General features: G+C 50.5%; 1 protein-coding gene across 1 annotated transcript; it reads left to right on the top strand.

Moving 5' to 3' along the window:
- On the top strand, positions 1-26,539 carry CD58 (CD58 molecule). The gene is made up of 6 exons (XM_028153921.2): positions 1-160; positions 14,061-14,357; positions 17,742-18,032; positions 21,768-21,830; positions 23,930-23,966; positions 26,218-26,539. The coding sequence occupies exons 1-6, from the start codon at positions 103-105 to the stop codon at positions 26,225-26,227; spliced, it is 756 nt and encodes a 251-aa protein (XP_028009722.2). The 5' UTR covers positions 1-102; the 3' UTR covers positions 26,228-26,539.

Below are 26,539 nucleotides of genomic sequence, written 5' to 3'. Positions count from 1 at the left end.
AGCCTGGCGTCTCCCGCCAGTAGCGCGAGAGGGCGGTGCCTGGGCCGCCTGAATGAGGAGCCCGGGACGCCGGACGCCCGGGGCGAGTATCGCATTTGCGCCATGGCCGCGGGCAAGGCCGCGGGAGCCCTTGGCCTGTTCTGCTTGGTGCTCCTGCTCGGTGAGTGCGGCCTGGGCAGCGCCAGGGTGCCCTTGGCTCCAGGACTCCGGGGCCGGATCGAAGGTTGGGGTCCGAGGCCACTGCTAGTGGCATCCCGGGTGGGGCGCAGGGTGGGGCTGCGGGAGCGGAGGAACGCCGCGGACCCGGACCGGGAGAGGAGAGGCAGTGCTGCCCGCACGGCACGCTCCCTCGGCTGGGCCCGGAGAAACTGGGCGGTGGCACCCGAGTCGCTCCGGGGAGGAGAGGGACGGGACTCCGGGGAGGAGAGGGACGGGACTCCGGCGCACTCCCCGCGCCGCCCCGCCCGCCGTCCTCGCGCTCCCCCGGCTCCGTCCGGCTTCTCCCCTCTTTCCGGGGCTCCTTTTCAGCCCCCGGGGGCCCGGGGCGCGCGCCCCTTCCCACCCAGTGTTCCTCCCGAAGGGAGGGGCTCTTTCTGACTTGAGTGCAAGTTTCTTCGGAGCCTGCGGGGGGGGGGGGGCGGAACTTGAACCAACTTTCTCGTTCTCGGGGCCCCACCGGCGTGGGCGGGCCGGCTCCGAAGCACCAAACACCCCGGGGCGGTGGCCCTGCGGTGGGCAGGGCAGGGGGGGCAGAAGTGTCCGTAGCGACGGCCTCACTTAAAGATTCCTAAGAAGGGCCTCTCCTCTCCCCTCCCCTACGGGGGCTGTGCCCGCAACCAAGGTACATGCCCTTGACCGGAATCGAACCTGGGACCCTTAAGTCCACAGGATGATGCTCTATCCACTGAGCCACACGGGTCATGTCTGAAATCAGTTATCTTCTGTGAAACAAGGACTTAGTGGGAGGGATGGCATTTGAATTTGGCCTCTGGGGACAGGTGGCTTGTGGACACGCTGTGATTGGGAGAGCAGGTGAGAAAGGCAGGGCCGCGGAGGGGAGTGGACAAGGTGAGCCTGGGCATGCGTGTCCACTCCAGCCGGAGGCCCCATGGGGAGCCCGGAATGGGAGTCCCCGTGGGAGATTAGATTCTCTTCTGCAGACCAAGGAGAACTCTTTCTGGGCCTGTCAGGCTCAGAACCATGTGCTTGGGAAGAGTAAGCTGGCCGCAGGAAAGAGGAAGGACTGCGGGTGAGAGGAATTGGAGGCAGGGGGCCCAGGGCAGAGGCCATCACACGGCCCCAAGAGCTGGGAGGGCTCCAGAGGCGGTGGCTGTGGGAGAGGGAGGAGACACGTGCGGAGCTTGAATGGTTGGATGATTCTTCCAGAAGAGCTGATCTCTCCCTGGTCCCAGAATGCAGGTACCTGTGGTTCAGACTGGGCTCCACCCCTCACCTGAGTCATAACTTCCGTGAGGTACCTACCTTCCCTGTGCCTCAGTCACTTTGCCCTGAAAAGAATATTGACAGCATCAACTTCATAGAATAATTGTGAACAACACTCAGTCATTAATACCTGAGTGTCAGCTTTGTGTCAGGCACTGTACAAGGGCCCCGGGGTGTGGACGCAGCCAGTAAGGCTTCCCTGGCTTTGAGAGGCGTACGTGGTAGTGGGGGACAGTTAACGAGGAATAGATAAATGGATAGAGACGGGGTGGTGGAAAAGTTGACATTTACAGATCCGCAACGCTGAGGAAAGGGGAGGGGAAGTGGTCAACATTTCTTCTTAAGTCATTAAGCCTTAGCGGCATTGAAAATCTTCAGAGCGGTTGCCATAACAGTACCGAGAAGCCCTAACCAGGCGTCCTCAAACTGCGGCCCGCGGGCCACATGCGGGTGTTTTTGCCCTTTTGTTTTTTTACTTCGAAATAAGGTATGTGCAGTGTGCATAGGAACTTGTTCATAGTTTTTTTTTAAACTATAGTCCGGCCCTCCAACGGTCTGAGGGACAGTGAACTGGCCCCCTGTTTAAAAAGTTTGAGGACCCCTGCAACCGGTTTGGCTCAGTGGATAGAGCGTCGGCCTGCGGACTCAAGGGTCCCAGGTTCGATTCCGGTCAAGGGCATGTACCTTGGTTGTGGGCACATCCCCAGTAAGGGGGTGTGCAGGAGGCAGCTGATCGATGTTTCTCTCTCATCAATGTTTCTTAACTCTCTCTACCTCTCCCTTGTTTTCTGTAAAAAATCAATAAAATATATTTTAAAATATTTTTAAAAATTAGTACCGTGAACACCTGTGCACGTTTCTCCTGGAATCACCAGTTAGTGACATTTTGTCACACTTGGTTTACTCCTCTCTCTCTCTCTTTATACATACACACGTGCACTAAAATTTATTTTTACGCTGAGCGGTTTGAGAGTTGCAGCTCTTATGACACCTTACTCCTACATATTTCCATGTTTGTCTTCTAAGAACCCCCGGGTCTTCAGTAAGACACAGAACCATTGTGGCAGGAAATGCAGCTTCCCTGTTTTGTCCGAGAGCCCAGAAACCCACAAAGACTCACCCTGCATTCGGAAGGCATGCGACTTCCATCCCCTTTAACCTGGAACTGTTGCCAACCTGTTCGCTTTCTTTCTTATTCTTTATGACATCACCGTTTTTGAAGGGTCCGGAGCAGTTATTTCATAAAAGGTCCCTCGGTTTGGGTTACCTTCTCGGGCAGGGATTTTTATGTGTTGGGGGGCAGGGGCCTGGGAATTCTTGTAGGTGGGTTGTGTCCTCAGCACATCTCATCCGTGGCAGGTGCAGTCCGGCTGCCCCATTATGGGGGATGTTAACTTCGGTTCTTTGGTTAAGGTGAGGTTCACCAGGCTTCTCCAGGGTAGAGGCACCCTCTCCCCTTTGTACATAGTACGTGACTTATTAAGTGGCATTTTGAGATTGTGTGATTATCCCGTTCCCCAACAATCTTTCACTATTTCAGCAAACAGTGGCGATTCTTTGTAGATGTCAAACCCCAGTGCCCGTGTCTCTTTATACTGGATTGACATTCTTCGGTGCTGAACTTCTGCATCTCCCTTTTTCACTTCATGGATGTTTGCTACATGGCATTCCTGTCATTGTGCATGTCGATGCTCAGCGACCTCAGTTTGCAAGTGGGAACCCCTCAAACTTCTGTGTCCTTAAAAAAACACACACAAAAAAACAAAAAAACTTCAGTGTCCTTAAAAAACACACAACAAAAACAAAAAAACTTCAGTGTCCTTTTGCCACGTTTCCGAGAGTTTTTGAGCACTTCCTTTCTGGCACAGAAAGAGATTCTGGACTCCTCTCCTGCCTCAGCCTTGGAATCCGTAGAGTCCCTCGTCCCACTCCGTCGGGGAGGGGACTTAGAAATCACGCTCTGAGTGCTGGGTGCGCCCAAGGTGCCGGACTCCTGGCTTCCAGGCCCTGCCTGTGGTCAGAGCCAGGAAATAGTTTTCACAGAGGGGTGGGCTTGTCGTGTTGCCGCGAAGGCTGACCCAGTAATTAGATTCTTCTTCCCCTTCCTCCCATCTTTGCTTCTTGTTTCTCCACAGTGAGAACTCTATTCTTAGCATCAGTATATTTTCCTAATCTATATTAAACACAAAATTGTTCGATAATTGCTATACCAATACCACTACCAAGCATAGACAATTATTAAACATAGTTCAAGATTTCTTTGCCCTTTTTTTTTTTTTTAATATACTTTACTAATTTCTTACAGAGAGAAAGGGAGAAGGATAGAGAGCCAGAAACACTGATCAGCTGCCTCCTGCACACTCCCTACTGGGTATGTGCCCGCAACCAAGATACATGCTCTTGACCAGAATCGAACCTGGGACCCTTGAGTCCAAAGGCCGATACTCTATCCACTGAGCCAAACCAGTTAGGGCTGCCCTTTTTTTGTTGTTGGTTGTTGTTGTATTTTAATCTTTACCCAAGGAGATTTTCCCATTGATTTTATTTTAGAGACAGTAGGAGGGATGTAAAGGGGAAGAGAGAGAGAGAGAAAAACATCATTGTGAGAGAGACACTCGATTGGTTGCCTCCCACACATACTCTGATTGGGCGGGGATGGAACCTGCAACCCAGGTATGTGCCCTTGACTGGGAACCGTGCCCTTGACTCTTCTGATGCTAGCCAGGACTCTTTGCCACTTTTTCTTTTTCTACGTGTCCCTCCGGATATGTACAGAATACTAGATTTTAAAGTTACTTGAATCTTTGTTTCTTCTGTGTGGTTATGTTACTGACTTGTATATAGTTGCATTAATTTGTTTCTGTTTCTATTCAGTTTTAAGGGTTTCCCCCTTTCTTTAATTTTTAAATAGGTAAATAGAGTAACGTGATTCAGATCACAACTATATGAAGATATGCTCAGAGAAATCCTACTACCTCCTCCCCATAGCATATAATTTGTTTCTGTTTTATCTTTCTTCTTTCTACTTGCTGCTATAAACAGATACATGTGGTTATTTCTAACTCCCTTTCTAAACAGCAGATCACACATACCATGTACTCTTTTATACCTTGTTTTTGTCAACTAACCATGTCATCCTCATTCCTTTTGTACAGCTGCGTAGTGCTCCGTGGGGTGGGGTGTGGTATTTCATTTGGTGGTTGGTGTTTTATATAGCGTGGTCCGGGGAGGGTCTCTTTAAAAGGGTGAGAGTGTAGACTTAAGGAAGTGAGGGAACAGGCCAGGTGACTGATGGGGGATGGAAGCAAAGCCCTTCCATAGGCTTCCAGCATTTAAGGAACTTGGAGGAGATCATTTTACTGGAAAGTAGCAGGAAAGAAAGCTGTAAAAGTAGTCAGGGCTGGATCTTAGACATCAAGTTCTGTGGGCCCTTTAAAGACTGTGACATTTTTCACTCCCAATGAAATGGAAAGTTTTGGAGGGTTTTGAACAGGAATGAAGTCATGACAAATTATTCTGGGTGCTGGGAGGAGAGCAGTCTGGAGAGAGGGGGGTGAGGCTGCAGGATCGCTGCAGATAAGGATCAAGACTGAGGAAGGAAGGAAGAAATGGGCGCTCCCGGGGAGTAAAGCTGGCAGGATTTGGGGCTGGTTGCGTCAGTGGGTTGTTAATATGTGGTCAGGGCATGTAGCAAGCTCACTACCAGGAACTGACGTGTTAGCTCTTAGCAGAGCCTGCCCTGTTCTGATGCTGTTGAGGTTTTATGGACGCCTTTGTTTGCTGTCTCTCCAACTAGATTGATTCAGGAACCAGGCCACATACTACTTACACATTTCCTTTCATGGACTTGTTTTCAGTGTTGTTATTTTAACAGTGCAGACTGTTGCCGTCTTTGTCAAGCCTTTCTCCATCTTAAGACATCACCTGCCATCATTATGTGAGACTGGCTCACCGGCTTTGCTGCCATCCAGATTCCGAGTCTGGCTCTCACTCCGGAGAGAACCCCAGTCCAGGGGCGGGGCGCTGCGTTCCTGTCCGGAAACCAGGCCCCGTGTTATCCTGGCTGTGAATCTCACAGCTCCTGGTTAGTAGTTGAGAGTTTTGTTTTCATTTCATTGTCCCACCTTTTTTTTTTTTAAGGCAGGGGGTCGGTTAAGTCCCTTGTCCAAGTTCACACAGCAAACCACTGGCAGAGTGTGCCAGCACCCGGATCTGCCGACGCAGCCCATGCGTTCCAGCCCGAGATCAGATGAGCAGCTGCCTGAAGGTCGGCGGAGCGATAGGTGTCTCTTTCTCTCCCACGCGCACACTTGCAGCGAGATTTGGCTGAGGCGAGGGCCAAGTTCCCACGATTGTGTTCCCGCCATAATCTACAGCAGCGGGAGGGGTCAGCTTGGGGCCGTAGAATTCAGAAGGCTAGTTATTTATTAACATCTTGCCATGTTTATACTCGCTCTACACTCCCACATACTTTTACATAATTCCAATAGCATCATCATATTTATGAAAATAACAGTAATCCCTAATATCACCTGCCTTCTGCCCTTATTCAAATGTCCTCACTTGTCACAAGAACGTCTTTTTTTAAAAAACAAACAAACACCAGGATCTTGTCAAATTTTGCACGTTGCATTTGTTGCCGTGTTTGGCTTAATCTTGACAGATACCTTTTAGAAATTTGAAAGAGACTCGGAGCCGCTCTCTAAGAAGGAGACAGTCTGGGAACCCGTGCTGTCGCCTCGGCCTCGCTGCGTCTCAGGAAGCAGCGGCTTTGCGGGGAAGGCGGTTTCTCTGCTTCGGAGCGGAGTGCGCCGCACACGTCAGCCCCGACGGCCGGCTCTTCTGCCTTTTGCTGTCTTCTCATGTCCTTTCTCCTCGGGTGCAGAAAGCTCTGTGCAGCTTGCCCCTGCGGGCACAGCCCTGAGACCCCGCAGTCACACATCAGACACTCCGGGATGGAATGCCCAGCCAGGGCCCCTCCTCTGCCCTCTCCTCAGACAGTGGAGGGTGTGACAGCGAGACGGAGCCGTCCCAGGAGAGGGCAGGACGCCATCCCAGCCGTTCCTCTGGGGCGGCTTCCCTGTCGTCCAGCGGCCCCAGGGAAAATGCCTGTCAGTTACTTGATAGGCCGGACCCTCGCCTTTGGCGTCCCCTGGAGGCCGTGCGGCTCCCTGGGAACCAGTGGGAGTGAAGGAACCCCTGCCCAGAACCCGGTGTGCTCTCTGCCCCGTCGGGAGCTGCTGATCCGAGGTCTACCTTTGTGACCCTGCTCTGTCCTGTCAGCCAGGTCTCCCTCTGAGGAAGCCAGTTTATTCCGATGGCTTGTTCTTCAGAAATGAACCCCTTCCGGTTCCTAGTGACCTTCATCCTTTTCCATAGCACTCCCCACCTGTCTGTGAGGTCAGTGCCTCAACCTCCATCTGCCTCACTGGTAGCTCCTTTCCTTCCTTCCTTCCACATTGAATTGTACACTTCATGTGTTTTTGGTATTTTATCGATGTTTTTTAAGAAAAGAGAGGAGGGGAGGGGGAGAGAGAGAGAGAGAGAGAGAGACATCAATGTGAAACATAGACTAGCTGCCTCCTGTATGTACCCCGACCGGAGTTTGAACCCAAAACCTGGGCATGTCCCCTGACCCAGAATTGAACTGGTGACCATTTGGTGCCCAAGATGATGCCCAACCAACTGAGCCACACCAGCCAGGGCTCACTGGTAGTTTCTGGAACATTTCCCCCATAGATCAGTTAAAACCTGGGGCGGCGGGGGGGGGGGGGGCGGGATCAAGGTTCAACAAATTATAAGAGAGATGAATAAGGTTATGTCATAAATTAGTTGTAATGGAGTTTCTCAACTATGAACTGAAAAAATGGAAAATAAAAGGGTTCATAAAGAAATTGTGTAATGAAACGATCAATAGTCTGTTGAAATGCCTTGAATCAGACTTTGTAGAATAGATGTACGAAGACTGACAGTGTCTTAAATTGCTGTAGTAAGAACCTTTTCCCCGAAGCAGGCTGTAGGCCTCAGTATATTCTGAGGACAGTCAAGGGTGAACGTGGCTTTTGAGCAGGGGTAGCATGTGGTTACCTTAAAAGCACGGGCTACTAGTAAGTAGTGCTGTCAGAGAGGACTAGAACGCAAACAGGTGAAACCCGTTTTAGTAATATATTTTATTTAACCAGGCAGGGATTTTTTTGGTTAAGGTGAGGTTCACCAGGTTTCTGACGGGGGCTCCACCCCTCACCTGAGTCATAACTTCCTGCACCTGAGTGCTGTAGGTGCAGGCTCAATATTTTCGTTTCAACATGAAGTTGGTATCAGTAAGAGATTTTTTAAAAAATTATATTTATTGATTTCAGAGAGGAAGGAAGAGGGAGAGAGATAAGAAACATCAATGATTTGAGAGAATCATTGATTGGCTGCCTCCTGCATGCCCCACACTGGGGATCGAGCCTGCAACCCTGGCATGTGCCCTGAGCGGGAATCAAACCGTGACCTCCTGGTTCGTAGGTTGACACTCAACCACTAAGCCACACTGACCGGGTTAAATAAGAGATTTCTGCATTCCCCTTTTCATATCAGATCTTCAGCGTCTGGTTAGTATTTTACCCACACACACTCCATCTCCATCTCATGTGGACTGACCACATGTGGTGTGCTCACAAGCCACGTGTGGTTAGTGGCTACTGACGTGGACTGGACGGCAGCGGCTCGGAGAGGAGAGGGGAGCCGGGGAGAGGGCTGTAGGTGCAGGAACGTAGAAAGGAGAGTCTGTTCGGACAGAAGACAGAAATGATGGAAAGGAGGTGGATTTGGAGAGCCGGCACCTGGATTCTGGCCCAGCTCCTCCCGGAGGCACGGAGTCGCTTGCCAGCCGAGAGCAGGTGTCAGACAGGTTCTGGGCAGTTGTCGGGGCTGGGGGCGCAGGGCGGGTATCGCTAACTGGGAGCCAGGTGAGTGCGTTTCCAGGCAGAAATAGATGGAGACGGGCAAGTCGTGCTGTTGCAGCCGAGACCCTGGATTTCTGCCTTTAGTGACCATGGAAACAGAAATGACTGCCTGGGCCTGGCCCTGGGCCTGGGTCCGGGGGGATTCAGCCAGGACAGACGGAGGCACCCCACGTGGTGGCTCACGGCTCAGGCCTCAGAGGCGGGCTGCCTGCGTCTGCACCCACTCTGTCCTGGGCCAGCTTCGGAGCCCCTCGGAGCCGCAGGTTCCTCATCTGTGACCCAGTGGTTCTCATTCCTGGGAATGCTCTTCCCACACTCCTAGCTCCCTCCCTCCCTTTCTCTGGGCCCTGCTGCAGGCCAGCTGTGACCCGTCGCATACAGTGGCAGCCCTCACTAGTGACACCCTCACCCCCATGCTCTGCTTCATTTTGCTCAGCAGCACTTTACTTCACCCACACAAAGAGACTTCACTTTGCCACGTGTCCAGTTCTTCCCAGTCACTCACATGCACTCCAGGACGGCCTGGGACATAGGAGGGCTCAGTATCTGGTGAGTGAGAACATGAATAATAAGACCTCTCTCAGGGAGTTGAGTTGAGGAATAAGTGAAGGAAGATAGATAGATAGGTAGATAATTAGATGGATCTAGCTTTTTTTGGGTTAATCCTCACTGGAGGATATTTTTTTCCATTGATTTGTAGAGAGAGTGGGAAGGAGAGAGGAAAGAGAGAGAAGAAAGACCAACATCGAATGATGTGAGAGAGACACAGTGAGAGAGACACATGGATTGGTTGCCTCCTGGACATGCTCTCACCGGCCTGGGATGGAACCTGCAACCCAGGTACGTGGCCTTGACCGGGAATCGAACCCATGACCCTTTGGTGCCCAGGACAGTGCTCTAACCAGTGAGCAACACCGGCCAGGCTAGATCTAGCTTTTCAGAAGATGCATGGCACACAGGAAGCCCCAAATGCCGCCAGTGTTTGTGCTGCTGCCGTGGTGAAACGCTATCGAGGCTGAGCTGGCCTGGGGCTCATTGATAAGAATTAAGTTAAAGAATGGAGCTGCAGCAAACTCCCTTGAGTGAGACACCGTGCCCTTCTTATCATCTCCAGACCTGCTGAGCGTGTTTCCACCCCAAAACTGGAACACACGTCAGACTGAGCTGAGAATATTCATGAACTTAACGAAACATGACTTGGTACCAGCACCCCCTCAGTCATTCTGGGAGGAGGGCCCCTCTCCTGTATGTAAATGTCTGAACCGAGACTTTGTTGCCCAGGCCGCGAGCAGGTCCTCCAAGGCGGTGTGGGCTGAAAGTGAGACATGATTTCAGAGAAGTGAGAGGGTCAAGGTTGTGTCAAAGCAACCAGGGCTGCCCCCGGATCCTGTCATCCCCAGGTCCACAGCCAGTAGAGGTAGAGGCTCAGCCAGTCCCCGACACGGCGTCATACACACGGGAAATGCCACGCTGCATATATTCGGGTACTGAAACTGTTAGGGGATTTTATTGTTTTGCCTCAGATTTTTACCTTAACTGCTGCTGCCTGCAGGCCACCTGACCCGGAGGGGTGCTCTGGAGAGAGAAAGCAGTCTTTCAAAGGCCTCGTGCAGCCCTTTCCCTGAGCCCGGAAGAGTGGGTGGGCTTCTCTGAGGAACGGCCTGGTGACAGGGTGCCTCTTGCAGCCTCACACAGGTTGGGCCTTGCACTGGGGCAGGCGTCCCTGCGTGGGTACGGGGTACAGGGTTCAGGTTTACCAGGTTTACACCCTTAGCGGGTGCGCCCCCTTCGCCTCGAAGGGGAAGCAGTAGACAAAGGGAACATCTAAAAGGAAGAGCGGCCGAAACCGGTTTGGCTCAGTGGTTAGAGCTTCGGCCTGCGGACTCAAGGGTCCCGGGTTCGATTCCGGTCAAGGGCATGTACCTTGGTTGTGGGCACATCCCCAGTAGGGGGTGTACAAGAGGCAGCTGATCGATGTTTCTCAATGTTTCTAACTCTCTATCCCTCTCTCTTCCTCTCTGTAAAAAAATCAATAAAATATATTTAAAAAAATAAAATAAAATAAAAGGAAGAGCGGGGGTAGGATGGGGGGATAGGGTGGGGAGTGGGGAGCCAGCAGCCCTCCCATCTGGCTTTGGCCGGAGGCAGGCAGGGGAAAGGAAGGGGCTGTTTTGACTGCATCTGGGTGGTCCCAGGCCACTAACTCTTGGGCTCCAGTGAAAGGTCTGTGCCTGTCCTTGCCGCGTCATGGTTCTTCAGCCAGGTTCCACGGCACTCGGGGTTTGGGGTGACCCCAATTTTGCTGCCTTTTGGACTGCATTTAAGTTGTATTTTAATCAGTTTAGTTAATTCGCTTAACTGTTTATTGAGTTTCCCTGTGACTTCTTCGATTGCTCGACGGATGGACGGACGGATTTGCTCTGGTTTTTCTTCCTTCCTGCACTTAAGTCTCTCTTGTCCCCTTTCCCCTCCCTCACTTTTTTACACCTCACACTTTTATTTACCTTAAAAAAGCTTATTGGGGTGACATTGGTTAATAAAAGGGTATAGTTTCAAGTGTACAGTTCTATAACGCATCATCTGTATATTGTGGTGCGTGTTCACCGCCCCAAGTCAAGTCTCCTTCCATTGTCATTTACCCCCTTTACCTTCTTCTACTCCCCCACCCCCCATTCCCTCTGGTAATCTCCCTACTCTTGTCTGCGTCTGTGGTGGTTTTTTCTTGGCTTAATCCCTTCACCTTTATCACCAGCCCCCAACCCCGTTCCCCTCTGACAGCTGTCAGTCTGCTCTCTGTCCATGAGTCTGTGTCTATTTTGTTTGTTAGTCCACTTTGTTCATTAGATTCCCCATATGAGTGACATCACACGGTACTTGACCTTCTCTGACTTATTTCACTTCGCATAGCCCTCTCCAGGTCCATCCATGCCGTCCCAAAGGGTAAGATTCCCTTCTTTTCCTGGCCGAGTGGTCCTCCATTGTGTAAATGTACCACAGCTTCTTACTGCGCCCCTCTGATGGGCACTGGGGCTGTTTCCAGATCTAGGCCCCTCCCACAGATGCAGTTGGACGTTTGTCTAATTGTTTGTATGAAGTCTGGCGTCTCCAACAGAACGTAAGCTCCAAGAGGGCAGGTGCCGTGCTTGTCTGGTTCTCCCACACAGAAGAGATGCCCAATGAGTATTTTCGGAATGAATGAATGAATGAGTGTGAATGAATGAATGAATGAATGACGGGACCAGGCTGTGGTGAAAGGGGAGCTGAGCAAGGAATCAGAAAACCTGTGTCCCGCTCCCTCTGCTGCCCTGAACTTGCTGAGACACGGGCAGCTGGTGTGCCTCGGGCCTGTTTGCCCATCTGTAAAATGGACGTGGCGTCCCCACTGCACCTGGGCGTGCGGAGGGTTCAGGAAGGACTCGGGAGGACGTGACCACACACCTGGGAGAGTGGAGGCCTCAGTCACACGCCGTTTCACTTTTCTTGGTGCTCTGTCCTGTCGCCTGTGAAATGGAGGTCGTTGGAATACCCGTTAGTTTCTTCCAGCTCAGAGTTACCGCGATTCTTTCTGAACACAAGTCTCCTTCTCTCCCTCCTCGCTCCTCTCCACACCGTTCCTGGCTTGTTTCTTTTTCCCATTTCACAGTTCAGGGAACATCGCTTCTCCCCGGGGAGGACAGAAGCCATCTCCATGCAGCTAGGGTGCAGCCGTTCAGCCATGCCTCTTCTCTCCCACCTCCACCCTGTGCGCTCATTCATTCATTCATTCATTCATTCATTCAAAGGCATTTCAAGCCCCACTACAGTGTGTGGGCAGACTCTGCTTGGAATCCTGCCTCTTTCATCTGCCTTCCCACGTACTGCTGAGTCCGGAAGATAGCACATCATCAGCAAAGCAGCGGAAAGGTGCTGGAGTCTTTGAGGGCAGACTCCCTGAATTAAGGGGGATGGTTCTAAACATCCTTGCAGATAGACAGATGGGGGATATTTGCTTCTCATTTGAAATTACTGGGCACAGTTGCCTACACTTGGTTATTGGATGTCTCGATGTTTCCTGCGCTCCTGCAGTTACCCTGGTTGCTGCTCAGCAAAAACTTCAAATTTTAGTTTATCTTTAATGTCTTTTCCCTCAACAGCTGTTCTTCTCTCTTTAACAAGAAAGTTAAGTCTGGAGCAAGATGCATTTAAACCCATTTGGGGGTATCAGGAATATGCCGGTCTTAGTGGTGGTAACAAATGTTTAATGACTGGATTGGTGTGTGGCGGGGGGGGGGAGCAGGAGCCCCTCATTTGAACCCTTCAGTCAGAGAGGTTAACCACTGGCTTGTGACAAAGGTTTGAACCAGCTCCAGCACACCTGGTCCCCTAATCCTCACCGTCCCTCTGGCGCTTCCTGTCATTGAGTTTGCTCTCAACAGCTCCCCTGTCAGCCAAGAACGAGGGCTGCCCGACAGCCACCAGTATCCTCCCTACCCCTCGTCCCCCACATCCCGTCACCAACTCCTGCAATACCCTCTCAGGTCCATCCACTCACGGGTGTCCCTGGCCTGGTCTGTCCGTCCGCCACTCCTTGCACTGCCTCCGCCCTGCTTTCTCTGCCTCCACGCCGCGCCCCTCAACCCCTGCCCGCTCTGCGGACGGTCAGCTGGCGGAACTTACATTGCGTCCTGCGTCTTTTGTTGACACCCTTTCTGTGGCTCTCCTGTGCCATCAGGATCCCACCCGAGCCCTGAGCATCCTTCCCTGGCCCCCTGCAGCCCCCATTCACTCGCTCCGAGCAGCCCGCCCGCCTCCGCAGCCTCCTTCCTGCTCCCCACGCCCTGGCCCTCTTTGTTCCAGACATTCAGAACTGCTTTTATTTCCTCACACAGACCCCCTCCTTCATTTGGGACAGGCCTTGGGGCGCGGCTTCCTCCATCTGCCCGCCTGCCCACTCTCCTTCCTCCTTCGCCAGCCCTCAGCTGGCCGACTCCCCTCATCCTTCAGCGACGCGTTGTCCTGTGTCCCTGCAGCCTGGCTTCCTGGGGAAGGCCCCGCCTTGGTCTGTCCTCGCCTCCTCTGTGTGCTCTCCACGCAGTGAGACTCCTCGAGGGCCTGGAGCGACGCCCGTCCTGTTTGCTGCCATAGTCCCAGCATGGCCCCCGTGCCTGGCATGTGGGTGCTGCTCCCAGTGTTAACTCCACTTCTTGGGTTTGTGTGGGCCCCAATTAAAGAGTGGGTTCTAGCCCCAGCCGGTTTGGCTCAGTAGATAGAGCGTCAGCCCACGGACTGAAGGGTCCCCGGTTCAATTCCGGTCAAGGGCACGTGCAGGCTCAATCCCCAGCTGTGGTCTGGGCGCATGCGGGAGGCAACCAGTCCGTGGGTGTCTCTCACATCAGTGTTTCCCGAACTCTGTCTCTCCCCCTCCCTTCCACTCTCTCTAAAAACGAATGGAAAAATATCCTCAGGTGAGGATTAAAAAAAAAAAAAAAAAGAGTGGTTTCTACCTGGTCAAGCATCTATTTTCTCTCCTTTCTGTCAGCAGTTTATCAGCTTAGCACACAAAATAGCTGATGAATAATTTTTACCACGAAATTCAACTCTTTTCTCCATAGAGCATCTTGGAAGATGGTTTTCTGTTTCCAACAGTCGTGTTTTTTTCCTAACCTTTTTTTTTTCTCTCTCTCCTAGATTTCATCAGCTGCCAGAGCTTACCGCGTTTTGGACGTATAGGTGAGGACATCACTTTGTCGCCATCAAGCACTGTAAACTTTACAGAAATCATATGGAAAAAAGGAATGAATAAGGTCATAGAATGGAATGGAAACACTGGGGTCATACGTTACCCACTTTTTAAAGAGAGGGTTCATTTAGACATTGAGTCAGGTGACCTCGTCATCTTCAATTTAACATCATTGGATGAAGATGAATATGAAATCGAATCCGTGGATCTTACAAATGGCCTGAAATTTAATCTTTTAGTCCTCGGTGAGTATTTCATAACTTGGTTTGTTTAAAATGGCAAATTTCGCCTGGCTGGCGTGGCTCAGTGGGTGAGCATTGTTGACCAGGGTGGTCACGGTTTGATCCATGGTCAGGGCACATGCCCAGGTTTCGGGCTCGATCCCCAGTATGGGGCGCGCAGGAGACAGCCAATCGATGATTCTCTCTCATCATTGATGTTTCTACCTCTCCCTTCCTCTCTGAAATCAATAAAAATATATTTTTATGGCTGAATAATATTCTGTTGTGTGTACAGATACCACAGCTTTCATATCTATTCATCCTACGATGGACACATAGGTTGTTTCTGTGTCTTGGCTACGGTACACAATGCTGCCCTGAACATCACCCCCCAATTTTTCTGGATCGTTCTAGTGCCTGGTTCATTTTCATTGTTTCTGATGTTCCTGCCAGGGTCATAGTTCTCGGGGAGTGTGATATTGAAATAAAGGTTATTTTTAACATCCCAGTTTCTCAGGCCTTGCTGTCCTCGCTTGCCATGGTGTAGCCCAGAACCTGTTATTGCCAGTCACTCTGATCCCTTCATCTCTCAGTGGCAGATGTCCCACCCCTTCTGTTTCTGGCTCCCGGCCTCGGCTGTGCTGACTGACAGCCTGAGGAAGCCCGGCGAAGGCCTGCAGAGGAGCCACGCACAGGGAGGTGCGTTTCTATCAGTGACAAACACAGTATCGGCCGGGGACTTCAGGTCCTGCTTGGGGAACCGGGGCTGGAGCCTGTGGCTGTGAGGAGCCTCTGTCTCCAGCACTGGAGCAGGGGTGTGGCTCGGTGAAATCTATTTTTGGAAGATGACTCGGGTGGCAGGTTTTTTCGGTGGATAGGGAGAAGAGGCGCCAGGTAGAAGGCACTGCGGTCGCACAGGTAGACAGTGTGTCGGTAGGAGATGTTGGAAAAGGAGAGGACCCGGAGATGAGCCAGGGAAGACTCAGCCGTATTTAGAACGTGTCCTAAAAAGACGTAGGCTGACTCATGGCTTCACACCAGTTGACAAAATAACTCATACTCGTTTCTTAGAAATGGGGAAGTCATGCTTTTGGGGAGGGTGTGTTTAGTTCTATTTAAGTGCCTTGGCATTACTCTTCCGGAGACACCAGACCCAACGGAAAACTGTCAGAAAGGGAGTTTTTCGGTAGAAGGGGGTTTCCTGGCGCCTCTTCTTGCTGCGTAGAAGGTGCTATCTGCTTTCCCTTTTCCCGCAGAGCCCCCTACCAATCTCCACTAATGGTGTTTATTAGCTCTTTCTCAGCCTCTTCACAACCTTCGTTGCATTGGTAATGTCCATGTAAGTAGAAGTGACTGTCCTTCCCTTAAACGTCCAGACCGGTGTATAACTTTTTAAAAAAATACATTTCACTGATTTTTTACAGAGAGGAAGGGAGAGGGAGAGAGAGTTAGAAACATCCATGAGAGAGACACATCGATCAGCTGCCTCCTGCACACCTCCTACTGGGAATGTGCCTGAAACCAAGGTACATGCCCTTGACCGGAATTGAACCCGGGACCCTTCAGTCAGCAGGCCGACGCTCCATCCACTGAGCCAAACCGGTCAGGGCCGGTGTATAACTTTTTACTGAAGTTAATAGAAATATACAAATGCCAGCTGGTCTGTATACGAAATCCTCATCTCTGACAGGGTGGTGAGCTGAATTGATTAATTATAAAGCGACTAATTCTGTTATTGTAGGGGGTGAAGGAGGCACATTCCTGGCCTGTTTAATCTGTTTAAGGTACAAGGCGTAACTTATCTGTTAGAAGTCGCTGTGGTAAGTCCCTGGGCAGCGAGAGGCTAGGAAAGGTTATCGATGGGAGGATCTGAGTGCAGAAGTTCACCCCGATGCCACAGAAAGGTCTGCATGCCTGTTGGTGAGCAGGTGGGATGTGACAGTGGTGGAGTAACGAGACCGCCTGGAAGAGCTTCTGTGTCGCTAAGCGGGCTCTGACAACACAGAACGTGACACCAGTTCTTCCACGGGTCTCCCCGCACAGCACTTTCCTATCCCACCTGGCGTGACCGTGACCATGTTCTCTCTTACAGAGGAAAATGAGACAGACTCGGCAATGGGCTTCTCCTTTTATGGGACAGGAGCCTGGGCTGGATGGTTTCTCTAAAGTCTTGCAGCTCCTACAGGAGCTGTGGTCCAAGGCCGCACAGCCCGCCGGGGCTAACGCTCACACCTCCCAGCTCCTGGCCAGTGCCCCACGCCCTCCCGGGAGCTTCACCTGGCCAGCCTTGATGCACTTTCCTGTAATTCGTGTTTTAGTCCGTGTTTATAATGTATTGAGATTTTATTATCCAAACGCTACCAGGACTTTTTTGTGTACATTTCATATATACTTACGTGTTTTCTCAAATCTCTTATAATTAGTTTGGGGGTGGGAGTAGAGATGCAGGAAGGCATATGAATGAAATATAGGACGAGTGAGACCCAAATGAGCATCACGATGTGAGAGGGTGAGATGGTGCAGTGGGACCGGAGAGGGTCTTCGCCTGCGGTGTGCAGGTCCCGGCTGCCTTACCGGGAGGAGGCGCTTCCGGAGGAAATCGGAGGGAGGCCTCGGGGCTGGCAGGTCTCTGACAGGTGCCGTGCCTTATTCCACCTGTCAGCGGGGCCAGCCCACGGTACCTTTCACAAAACCCTTTGAGTCACTTTGAAACATTTCAGATTTTCGGAAGGTAATACAAACTATTTCCTCTCTGTAGATTAAAGAGCATCCCATTGTCCTAGCCGGTTTGGCTCAGTGGATAGAGCGTCGGCCTGTGGACGGAAGGGTCCCAGGTTCGATTCTGGTCAAGGGCACATTCCGGGTTGCAGGCTCGATCCTCACTAAGGGGCATGCAGGAGGCAGCCGGTCAATAATTGTCTCTCATCACTGATGTTTCTGTATCTCCCTCTCCCTTCCTTTCTGAAATCAATAAAAAAATATTTTTAAAAATGCAGTTCTCTACAAAAAAAAGCACCCCACGTAGTTATGGGGAGCACCCTACACTCAAGCACGTGACTGTTTTTAGTAAACGCGGTAATGAATATTTATAATAAGTGAGAAAAATAAAAACTAGAAATCCTCCTGTCTGCTCAGGTGAGGATCCGCAGCTAACGGAGTTTGCCACCATCCTGTCTGCAATCCTGGAGCTTTCAGAGTCGAGGATGAGGGGCCAGGGGCCCCCATGTGGTCTGAATGTGAGCAGGCAGATGGGACTCCGAGGAGGAGAGAATGCTCTCCTGTTGGTGCCCAAGGAAGTGGCCTGCCCGTCTCTTAAACTCACAAGAAAGTTGGGAGCTTTTCATAAGTTCACAGATGGTGAATCTACATATTACTCTTCTTGTACTAAACGTTACCTTTTTTCCCCAGACCCTCTTCCATCCCCGACACTACATTGTAACTGGACGAATGAAAGCCTTTCCGTCCACTGTGAGATGCCTCAGAGTTACAGCCGGCATCGGGAGCAGTTACGCTATGCATGGCGTTGCTCTTCCCAGCAGTGTGAGAGGAGCTCACAACTCGCAGCCCTTGTTCCCTACCCGCTACCTGTGCTAAATTTTACGAAGGATGACGACCTCTCACAGGAAGTACAATGTTTTGTTGAAAATCCAGAATCCAACAGGATATCATCGATGCTTTTGTCAACCTGCGTCCCAGCTGGTGAGTACACAGCTACACGTCCTGTGGCAGAGACGCTATATAGTAACGGGGTTCACGGACCAGTGCTGGTTTGTGGGTTTCAAACTACAGGGAGGGATAGTGGCTAACATCCATTTCACAAATTCAAAATGTAAAGTGAGCTGTAATGTTCATGGACCCCCATTAGAGCTATAAGCTAACATGTTTAGCACTTCCTCTGTCATACATGTATCAATTAATACATGTATCAGTTAATTCGCACACGACCCAATGGGTTGGGTGCTACAGTAATTACTCCTTTTTATGGGGAGAAACCAAGACGCAGGGAGTGTAAATTGCTTGCCTCAGGTCAACAGCTAGTAAGTAGAAAAGCCTGGATTTGAAATCAGGCCATCTTGGGTCCAGAGCCCCTGCTCTTAACTATTTATAATACTGTTTCTTTCTTTTCTTTTTTTAATGTTTTTACTGCTTTTTAGAGGGAGAGGAAGGGAGAAGAATAGAGAGAGAGAAACCTCGAAGAGAGAGAATCATTGATCGGCTGCTTCCTGCACACCCCCACTGGGGGTTGATCCCACAACCCAGGCATGTGCCCTGACCAGGAATTGAACTGGTGACCTCTTGGTTCCTGGGCCGACACTCAACCACTGAGCCACACCCACTGGGCTGCTTTGTAATATTCTTCATTACCATTATGTTCTCACATGTGCTACAAGACTCTGCATTTGATACATTTGTCTAGTTTAGCGATTTTCAACTGGTGTGCCGCAGTGATTTTTAAAACATGCAGTACCTGACCATTTAGTCAGGGGCACTGACCTCATTTCCTTTAGATTGTCAAATAAAAAAATGGAATAGTTGTGGTTTGTGGGCTTCACACCACCTGAGATGAAAAAGGTCGAAAATTGTTGGTCTAACACCCAATCTCATGACAAGCTGTCTCACTGATGGTCATTTTTATGTTAAGTCTTAAGTGCATTTGTAATTGGCCATTTTTATTATCTAATTTTTACATTATATCTTCAGCTTACAAACAGAAGGACCAGTGATTTGAAAGTGGTTCATTAAAACGTAAGAGAACAGATGACTTATAGTATTAATTATAATTCAGGATATCGTAATTATATATCGAGAACAGGATTTCCAGGGCAAATAGAGAATATGTGTTTCTTTGGGCTGAGATAGGGTGATTCTGTGAATGAATTTTTTTTTAACATAATGAATAGCAAACATAATGAATATAAAAACCTTGAATTTTATTTGATGAGTGAGCCATTCTCATTACATCTCCAGTGTATCGTACCTTTTGAAACTTCAAATAATGACATGAAGCCATTAAAGTTATGGTTTCATTTTCAGACAAAGCAGCGTGACTTCTCGGGTAAAACAAATATTTGCAGGAAAAGTACAAAATGGGTTCCAATTTGCAGCTGATGGGTTTGGTGCCTAAAGACAGAGAAAAGACCAAACCCACAGAGATGTCACTCATAGAGGCACCATTTGCACAAGCCACACAACTGCCAAGAAGATTTAAAAACCCACTGCAGCTCCAGCTGGTTTAGCTCAGTGGATAGAGCATTGGCCTGCAGACTAGAGGGTCTCAGGTTCGATTCCAGTCAAGAGCCCATTCCTGGGGCTCGATCCCCAGTAGGGGGTGTGCAGGACGCAGCCAATCAATGATTCTCTCTCATCATTGATGTTTCTATCTCTCTCTCTCTCCCTCTCCCTTCCTCTCTGAGATCAATAAAAACATTTTAAAAACCCACTGCAAAGTTAGTGACAGTTGTTATGCTTGGAGCAAATTTATGAATTCCACCTGTTGGGTGTTGCATACTACCCAAGGCAGACTGTGTGGAAATACAATCCATGTGCAAGCAGATAGCTGCTTCCCAGTGAGAGTGACAGAAAGCCACGCCAATGTGCTTCGACTTGTGTGCTGTGTGCATAACCAACCAGGAGAAAGAGGCTGACTGGGTACAGCATGAGTCAGCAAGTAGAAATCTGGAAAAGCTTCCAGTGTTCCAGGAGGCAACATCCTTGAAGGACATAATTCCTGGACAAGATCCTCTGTAGAATTATGTGAAAGTAGAGGCCTGATGCACGAAGATTCATGCAAGAATGGGCCTTCCTTCCCCTGGCTGCCGGCACCACCTTCGCTCGGGCCGGAGCCGCCTTTACGCTCCGGCCCGGAGCCGCCTTTCCACCTTCCCACGCTGCCCAGAGGCCCGGAGTGGCTGGGCCAGGGCCTGTGTATGCAAATTAACCCGCCATCTTTGTTGGGTTACTTTGTATACCCACTCCTGATTGGCTTGTGGGCGTTGCAAAGGTACGGTCAATTTGCATCTTACTCTTTTATTAGTGTAGATGTTTCATGAGGTTTTCAAGCATCCTGTCCTTGCCCAGTTTTCATTTAACATTTGCTATTGGGATTGAATGCTACACCTCGTAGACACCTTGAAGAAAAAGATCGTCACCATAACATCCCTCTCACCGATGTGAGATACAAGTTGTAAATTTGAAAACAAACCCTTTTTTATCAAATAATTGTGATTCATCTTTTTAAAAATCCGCTCCCCCCCCATTGATTGTTCACATGACATTGTAGATTTTGAAAGTTTGAGAGACATTGCTAGATAGTTCTTTGGCCTTTTAAATCTCAAAGTAGTGTTGACATATGAGATACATATATGTCTGGGCACCTGTTTTTGGTCTCCAGTTAACCAAATGTTTTCTTCTCTGAAAATCTGGGCCTTAGCTCTCCCTCTCCCTCTCCCACCCATGGTTTTGAATACTTTTCTCGAGTTGCTTGCATCATAACAGATATAAATCCATGAAGATGTAACATTTAAATATTGGCTCTTACTTGTTCAAGTGCTAATTTCTTGTGTAGACTTTCTGATGCTTTATCAAGTGAATCACAGCAACTCACATTGACTAGCCTGCTACCCGTTAGCAAACCCTTTCAAAGGCTGTTTCCTCACCACCACCGTTGTAGACAGGGGTTGCTATTTATTTTTAAGAGTGAGGAGACTGGTTCAACAGATGGGGTGACTTTGCCAAGGTCACTTAAGTAATGGAGATAGAATTAAAACGGTAGGCCTTCAAATTCTGTTGCTGTGGCCAAATTCATTGTCATACCAGGAAATGGGCTGGGCACCTGCCGGCCTCTGGTCACGACATTTTGGCCAAAGTACCAATACATAAATAACCTTGTTTTATTTTTAAAGACAACATATTTAATACATATGGTTGATTCATTAACATTGAACTCACGGCCAGTAGTGCTATCTAACTCAGGCCTAAAGGAAGCTTATCCAACATACACATTTTCTTTGTAAGACATATCACAGCCTTTTTGTGCTTAGGGATACTAGACAACATGTCAGCACTATGCTTGGGAGACCATTTTAAACAGTGAAATCGCCAACAAAAGACAAACAGACATTAAAAAATGTGAAAAGCTGGCACTGCAGAGACCACGTGTAGAACACTTGCTGATAGTGTGAGAGCTGGAGCAGGAAGGCAGCGTGTCGCCTTGCTCAGACTCAGCGGGGGCACGTGCATCGGGCGACTCAGCGTTTCTCACCATCTGCCACACGTGCCCACGAATGACCGTGAAGGTGCTGTGGGAATTGATTGGAGGAATACAAATAAATGTTAGCAAGTAGGTAAATTGCAAACATGGAAGCTGCAAATAAGGATGGTCTTTATTTTGACCAGGTCAGCTAATTGCATTTCTTTTCTTTCTTTTTTTTACAGATAATTCAAGGCGTAGATACGCACTCATAGCTTCATCATTCGTGGGACTAGTCTTTATAATAGGTATGTATACTTCTCTTAAAAATGTAAGTTTTCAAACATGAGTTGGTTTTTCAAAGGCTGGAAAATAAATTTGGAGATAAAAACAAAGTTTGAAATTGTAGGCATTTCGAAAGAAGCAGAAACTTTTGTGTTTTACTTATCTGGTGGCTGGTGTGCCAGGTCCCTCCAAAGATTCTGCATTCTTCTAAGGTGGGACGAGTCCTCAGGCCACGGAGCATTTCCAGGCAAGGGCAAGGGCACAGCCTGATATTCCTGGGATCTAATCCACAGCCGCCTCCTGTCCGTGGCCCACTTCAACATAGAGTTATACTTCTGGTCTCCAAGTCAGATTTTGCAAAAGACCCGTTACTCTTGGCTGCTGTGGTCATAATGCCCATGTCTTACAGCCTAGGAGGAGGTCCTAGGTAGGAAGGAACTTTTGTTGAGTTGGGTGACATGGAGTCCTATATAATAAAAGCCTAATATGCTAAGTGTCTGGTCATCTGGTTGGCCATTCAACCAATCAAAGCATAATATGCTATTGATATGCTAAGGCTGTTCAACCGCTCGCTATGACATCATAACATATAAATCCATGAAGATGTAACTGACCATCAGGAGGCAGACAGTCGACCAGTCACTATGACGTGCACTGACCACCAGGGGCAGCGCTCTAACCAGTAGGTTATCTTGCTGCTGGGGTCTGGCTGATCAGAACTGAGCAAGACAGGCTGGAGCCCTCCCATGGCCCCTCCCTGGCTGGTCAACCTCCTGTGTTCCTCCCTGGCCCCAATCATGCACTGGTGGGGTCCCTCAGCCTGGCCTGCACTCTCTCACAATCCGGGCTGAGGGGACCTCCCCGCTAAGTGCACGAATTTCGTGCACCGGGCCTCTAGTGGGTAATAAAGATCTGGTATTTACTTGTGTTGCCTTCCTGAGACTTCCTTAGTCCCCCAGAGATCTCGGGCCAACCTAGAAAGCAACCTGTGTGCCCTGGAGAATGGGTGACCTGACACGCAGCCCTTCCTCACATCCCAAAGGACATGGACCAGACGTGAGCAGATAGATGTTCTTGAAGGCCCATTCATTTCCATATCTGCCTTCACCAAAAGGGTATTTGCAAGACTCATGTGTGACTCCCACAGGGAGTGCTAACGAGGAAGCTAAAGGTCATTCAGTAGAGAGGAAATTACTCCAGTGTCAGTATTAGTAGCACCACGTAACCTAAAAACAATTGTCCTAAAAAAATAACCTGGCACACATCTCAGCTCTCAAGCCATGAATTGGGAAATGGTGAGGTGCTGGGCGTGGAGCTTTGGGAAGGCGAGTGAGTGGGATGTAAACAGCTCCAGCACCTCGTTGTAGTGGACAGACACCTGTACGTGCTCAGGCAGGCCTGTGGGCCAGGCTGCTGGACCAGGAGTATGGCTCGAGGCTGAGGCTGGTGCCTTGTGGGAAGGAAACATGCGTACCCGTGGGAACGGTACCTTCACGTCCAAGCCTGCGCTGCCTGACACAGGAGCCACGAGCCTCATGTGGCTGTTGAGCCCTTGAAATGTGGGAGTCCAGCACTCACTGGGCTGTGAGTATAAAATACACACTAGGTGTATAAGACAGTATTAACGAAAGGAATGTGCATGGGTCACTAATAACGTTTCTATTGATTACATGTTGAAATGAAAACATGCTTATATGTTGAGCTAATAAGTAAGACATACTATGAAAAGTAATTTCACCGATTTCTTCCTATTTATTCTGTAATGTGGCTACTGACATTTCTTAAATACTTGTGTGGCTCACATTATACTCCTATTGGGCAGCGTTAGTCCAAACCATTCCAGCCTTGCCTTCATTGTCAGCCCTGTGCTCACTGCTGTCGGCATACCCATTTTGTCAGCAGTTTCTGCTTCTCTGTCATCTGATGACTGATTTTTGAGCAACTCTTTGGACCAACTCAGTCCCCGGTTTCATGGAAGCGTTTGGGACAGCGAGGCATGCCGGCTGGCAGGGCTCAGGTTTTGAGTTTTCCACATCCACGTCTCTAAAAGGCAGTCAGTAACTTCAGGCTTCAGCTTCCGTTTCCAGTTCTTTAATTGAGGTGAAAATGTCTTCATTTGTAGGTTTTCTGTACTGTGCCAGACGGACAGAAAGAACCACGTAAGTACCCTGTAGACTGTGCATGGGGGAAACTGTGTGTCGTGGGCTAGACCAGGACGGCCTCGCTGTCGGGTGCCCGTCACTCGGGGAGCCAGATTCTATGTATCTGCCAGTGCCTGGACAGTACCCAGTGCCATCAGCAGAGAGGGAGACGAACCCGTTCATTCACACCAGCCGCGTGCCCGGCACGGCCCTGGCCACTTTCCATATCACTTCCCATTGAACCCTCTCCACGAGCTTGCACGGGTCAGCACCACGTGCTGGAGACCCTGAAGGTGAGCCTCAGGAGGCCAGTCCCGTGGCAGCAAGTGGGAGAGCCGAGATGCACATCGAGGTCTTCAGGCCCCGAGGGTTGTACTCTCCGCCAGCACCTTGTCCCTGCTCCTCCCACCCAGCTAGATCGGACCAAGGATTCGCCTCAGGAGCCAGGGTCAGGGCTGGGCCTGGGTCCGAGCAAAGGATAGGACCCAGGCATAGTCACCAGGGGCAGTGTCCGTAGTAAACTGCCATAAGGAGGCCCCGAAGGCCCCGAAGGCCCCGCGTGACAGATCCCGCTGGTGGGAGGAGGCTGGGGCCCAGGAGCCCGCTTTGCGGGGTGAGGGGAAGAGGCCCAGGCTGTAGCGGGCAGGACAGGAAGTGGCAAGTGGACCGGCAGGTTGGGCCAGACCAAGACTTTGAGAGTTGCCAAGAGGTTCGGTCTTTTCTTCAGGGGAAGCCCTGAGGATGTCTGAGCAGAGCTTCGCGTTAGGAAGATCCCTCTGCCAGCGAAGTGCAGGGCGGGTTAACAGACAAGTGGCTGGGAATGGGCCGCGGGGGAGTGAATACATGGAATAACCCGGCCAAGCAGAGAGGGCCTGGATCGGGGGTCACACAGACGTGAATATGGAGGCAGAGATGTGGGGGAACGGGACTGGGTGTTTGGTAAAGGGCACGGCCCACGCCGTACCAAGCTGAGGAGGCGGCAAAGGAGTCCGTATTTGCAGGGAGGTCTTTGGAAGTCGGAGGCTAAATGACTGACATGGCCCGGGAGCCGGGAGCTTCCTGAGCGGGAGGGCTCTGCAGGTGCCGACTGCTCTGGGGTCAGGCGCAGGAAGGCAAGCCTGACGTTGAGGGGGACATCCCGGGAGGAACCTGGCTCGCTCGGGCTGGGTGTGGGAGAGGAGCTTCCCTTTTCTCAGAGTGCTTTTGTTTCCTCTCCCACTCCGCACTCCGTGTGTTTGCTACTTATTTGATAATAATTTTTAAAGGCAAAGAGCCCATCGTAGCTTGAGGGGGCGTTCCCGAGGCTCCGTTGTTAAAGAGCCACGTGTGTGGCGGAGGGGTGGGAGTTAGGGGGCGAGCTGGGGAGGGGACGAGCATAACCGGCAGCAAATGCAGAATTGCCACACCTCCTGAGGGCAGTGTCAGTGGGAACCAGCCGAGCACCCACTTCCATGTTCTGTGGGCTCGGGATGGGGGAAAGCACAGGGTTCTTTCCCACAGCAGGAGTGTCTTAGGAAGGCTGGGTGTGGAGGAGATATTTTGGGAACTCTGGTCTGGTCTGGTCCTGGTCTGATCTGGTCTGACCTGGTCTGGTCCCAGCTGATCTAGTCTGGTCCCGGTCTGATCTGGTCTGACCTGGTCTGGTCCCGGTCTGATCTGGTCTGGTCCCGGTCTGATCTGGTCTGATCTGGTCTGGTCCCGGTCTGATCTGGTCTGGTCCCGGTCTGATTTGGTCTGATCTGGTCTGGTCCCGGTCTGATCTGGTCTGGTCCCGGTCTGATCTGGTCTGGTCCCGGTCTGATCTGGTCTGATCTGGTCTGGTCTGAAATCCTGTGGAGGAGATAGAAGCCAGGGAGTGGGCTCTTGGTAAGGGAACTTGCTCGGGGAGGCGGTGCCCAGGTTTTAGCCGCTTCCGCTGAGAGAACCCCAGATTGTGTCAGCGCCAGGGAGGTGCCCAAGAGGGAAGTTGAGGTGGGAAGGAAGCCGTCACCAGCAGTCATGTGGCAAAGAGGAAGTAAAGCTGAAGGGGTGACGGTTGCCATGGGGACATTTCACTGCACGATAGCCGGGTGGGTTTGAGGAGACGGCCGCGCATCCGAAGGTGGCGCTCCTGCGGAACTCGCGCTGCGTCGGCCTGGAGCCAGTCCCTCCGGCTCTGCCCCCGGCGCCCTTGCTGCTGTTGGAGTTACTACAAAGGGCATGGACAGGAGGGTAGGCATGACTTGGGCTGCATTTCACCAGTTACTGACGTGAGACTTTTTTCTTACAGCGCCAGATGACGAAATCAAATCCTGTCATAACTCAACACAACTTGGAAGCCACCTGATTGCCTCTGCCGTATCAGTGTTTTGGTGTTTGTTTGTTTGTTTGTTTGTTTTTAAGAAAAAACAAACGAAAGCGATCACCCAATTCTGTGAATCGGGCTGCGGGTGGTGGGGAGCCGGGGGCCGCGGGTACGGCTCTCAGGAGGGACATCTTAGTGTCCCTCGTGGCACACTGTAAATAAGTGTAAGTATGTACAGAAACAGCGAGGCGGCCTGGCTCTTTTTCTCCTAAGTTAAAAAAAAATAAAGTGGCCGCGCACCGCAGGA

This window comes from Eptesicus fuscus, chromosome 22, assembly GCF_027574615.1.
Source record: "Eptesicus fuscus isolate TK198812 chromosome 22, DD_ASM_mEF_20220401, whole genome shotgun sequence".
NCBI lineage: Eukaryota > Metazoa > Chordata > Mammalia > Chiroptera > Vespertilionidae > Eptesicus > Eptesicus fuscus.
Note: the sequence above shows the minus strand (reverse complement) of the source record. Positions and strands in the feature narration are given on the sequence as shown.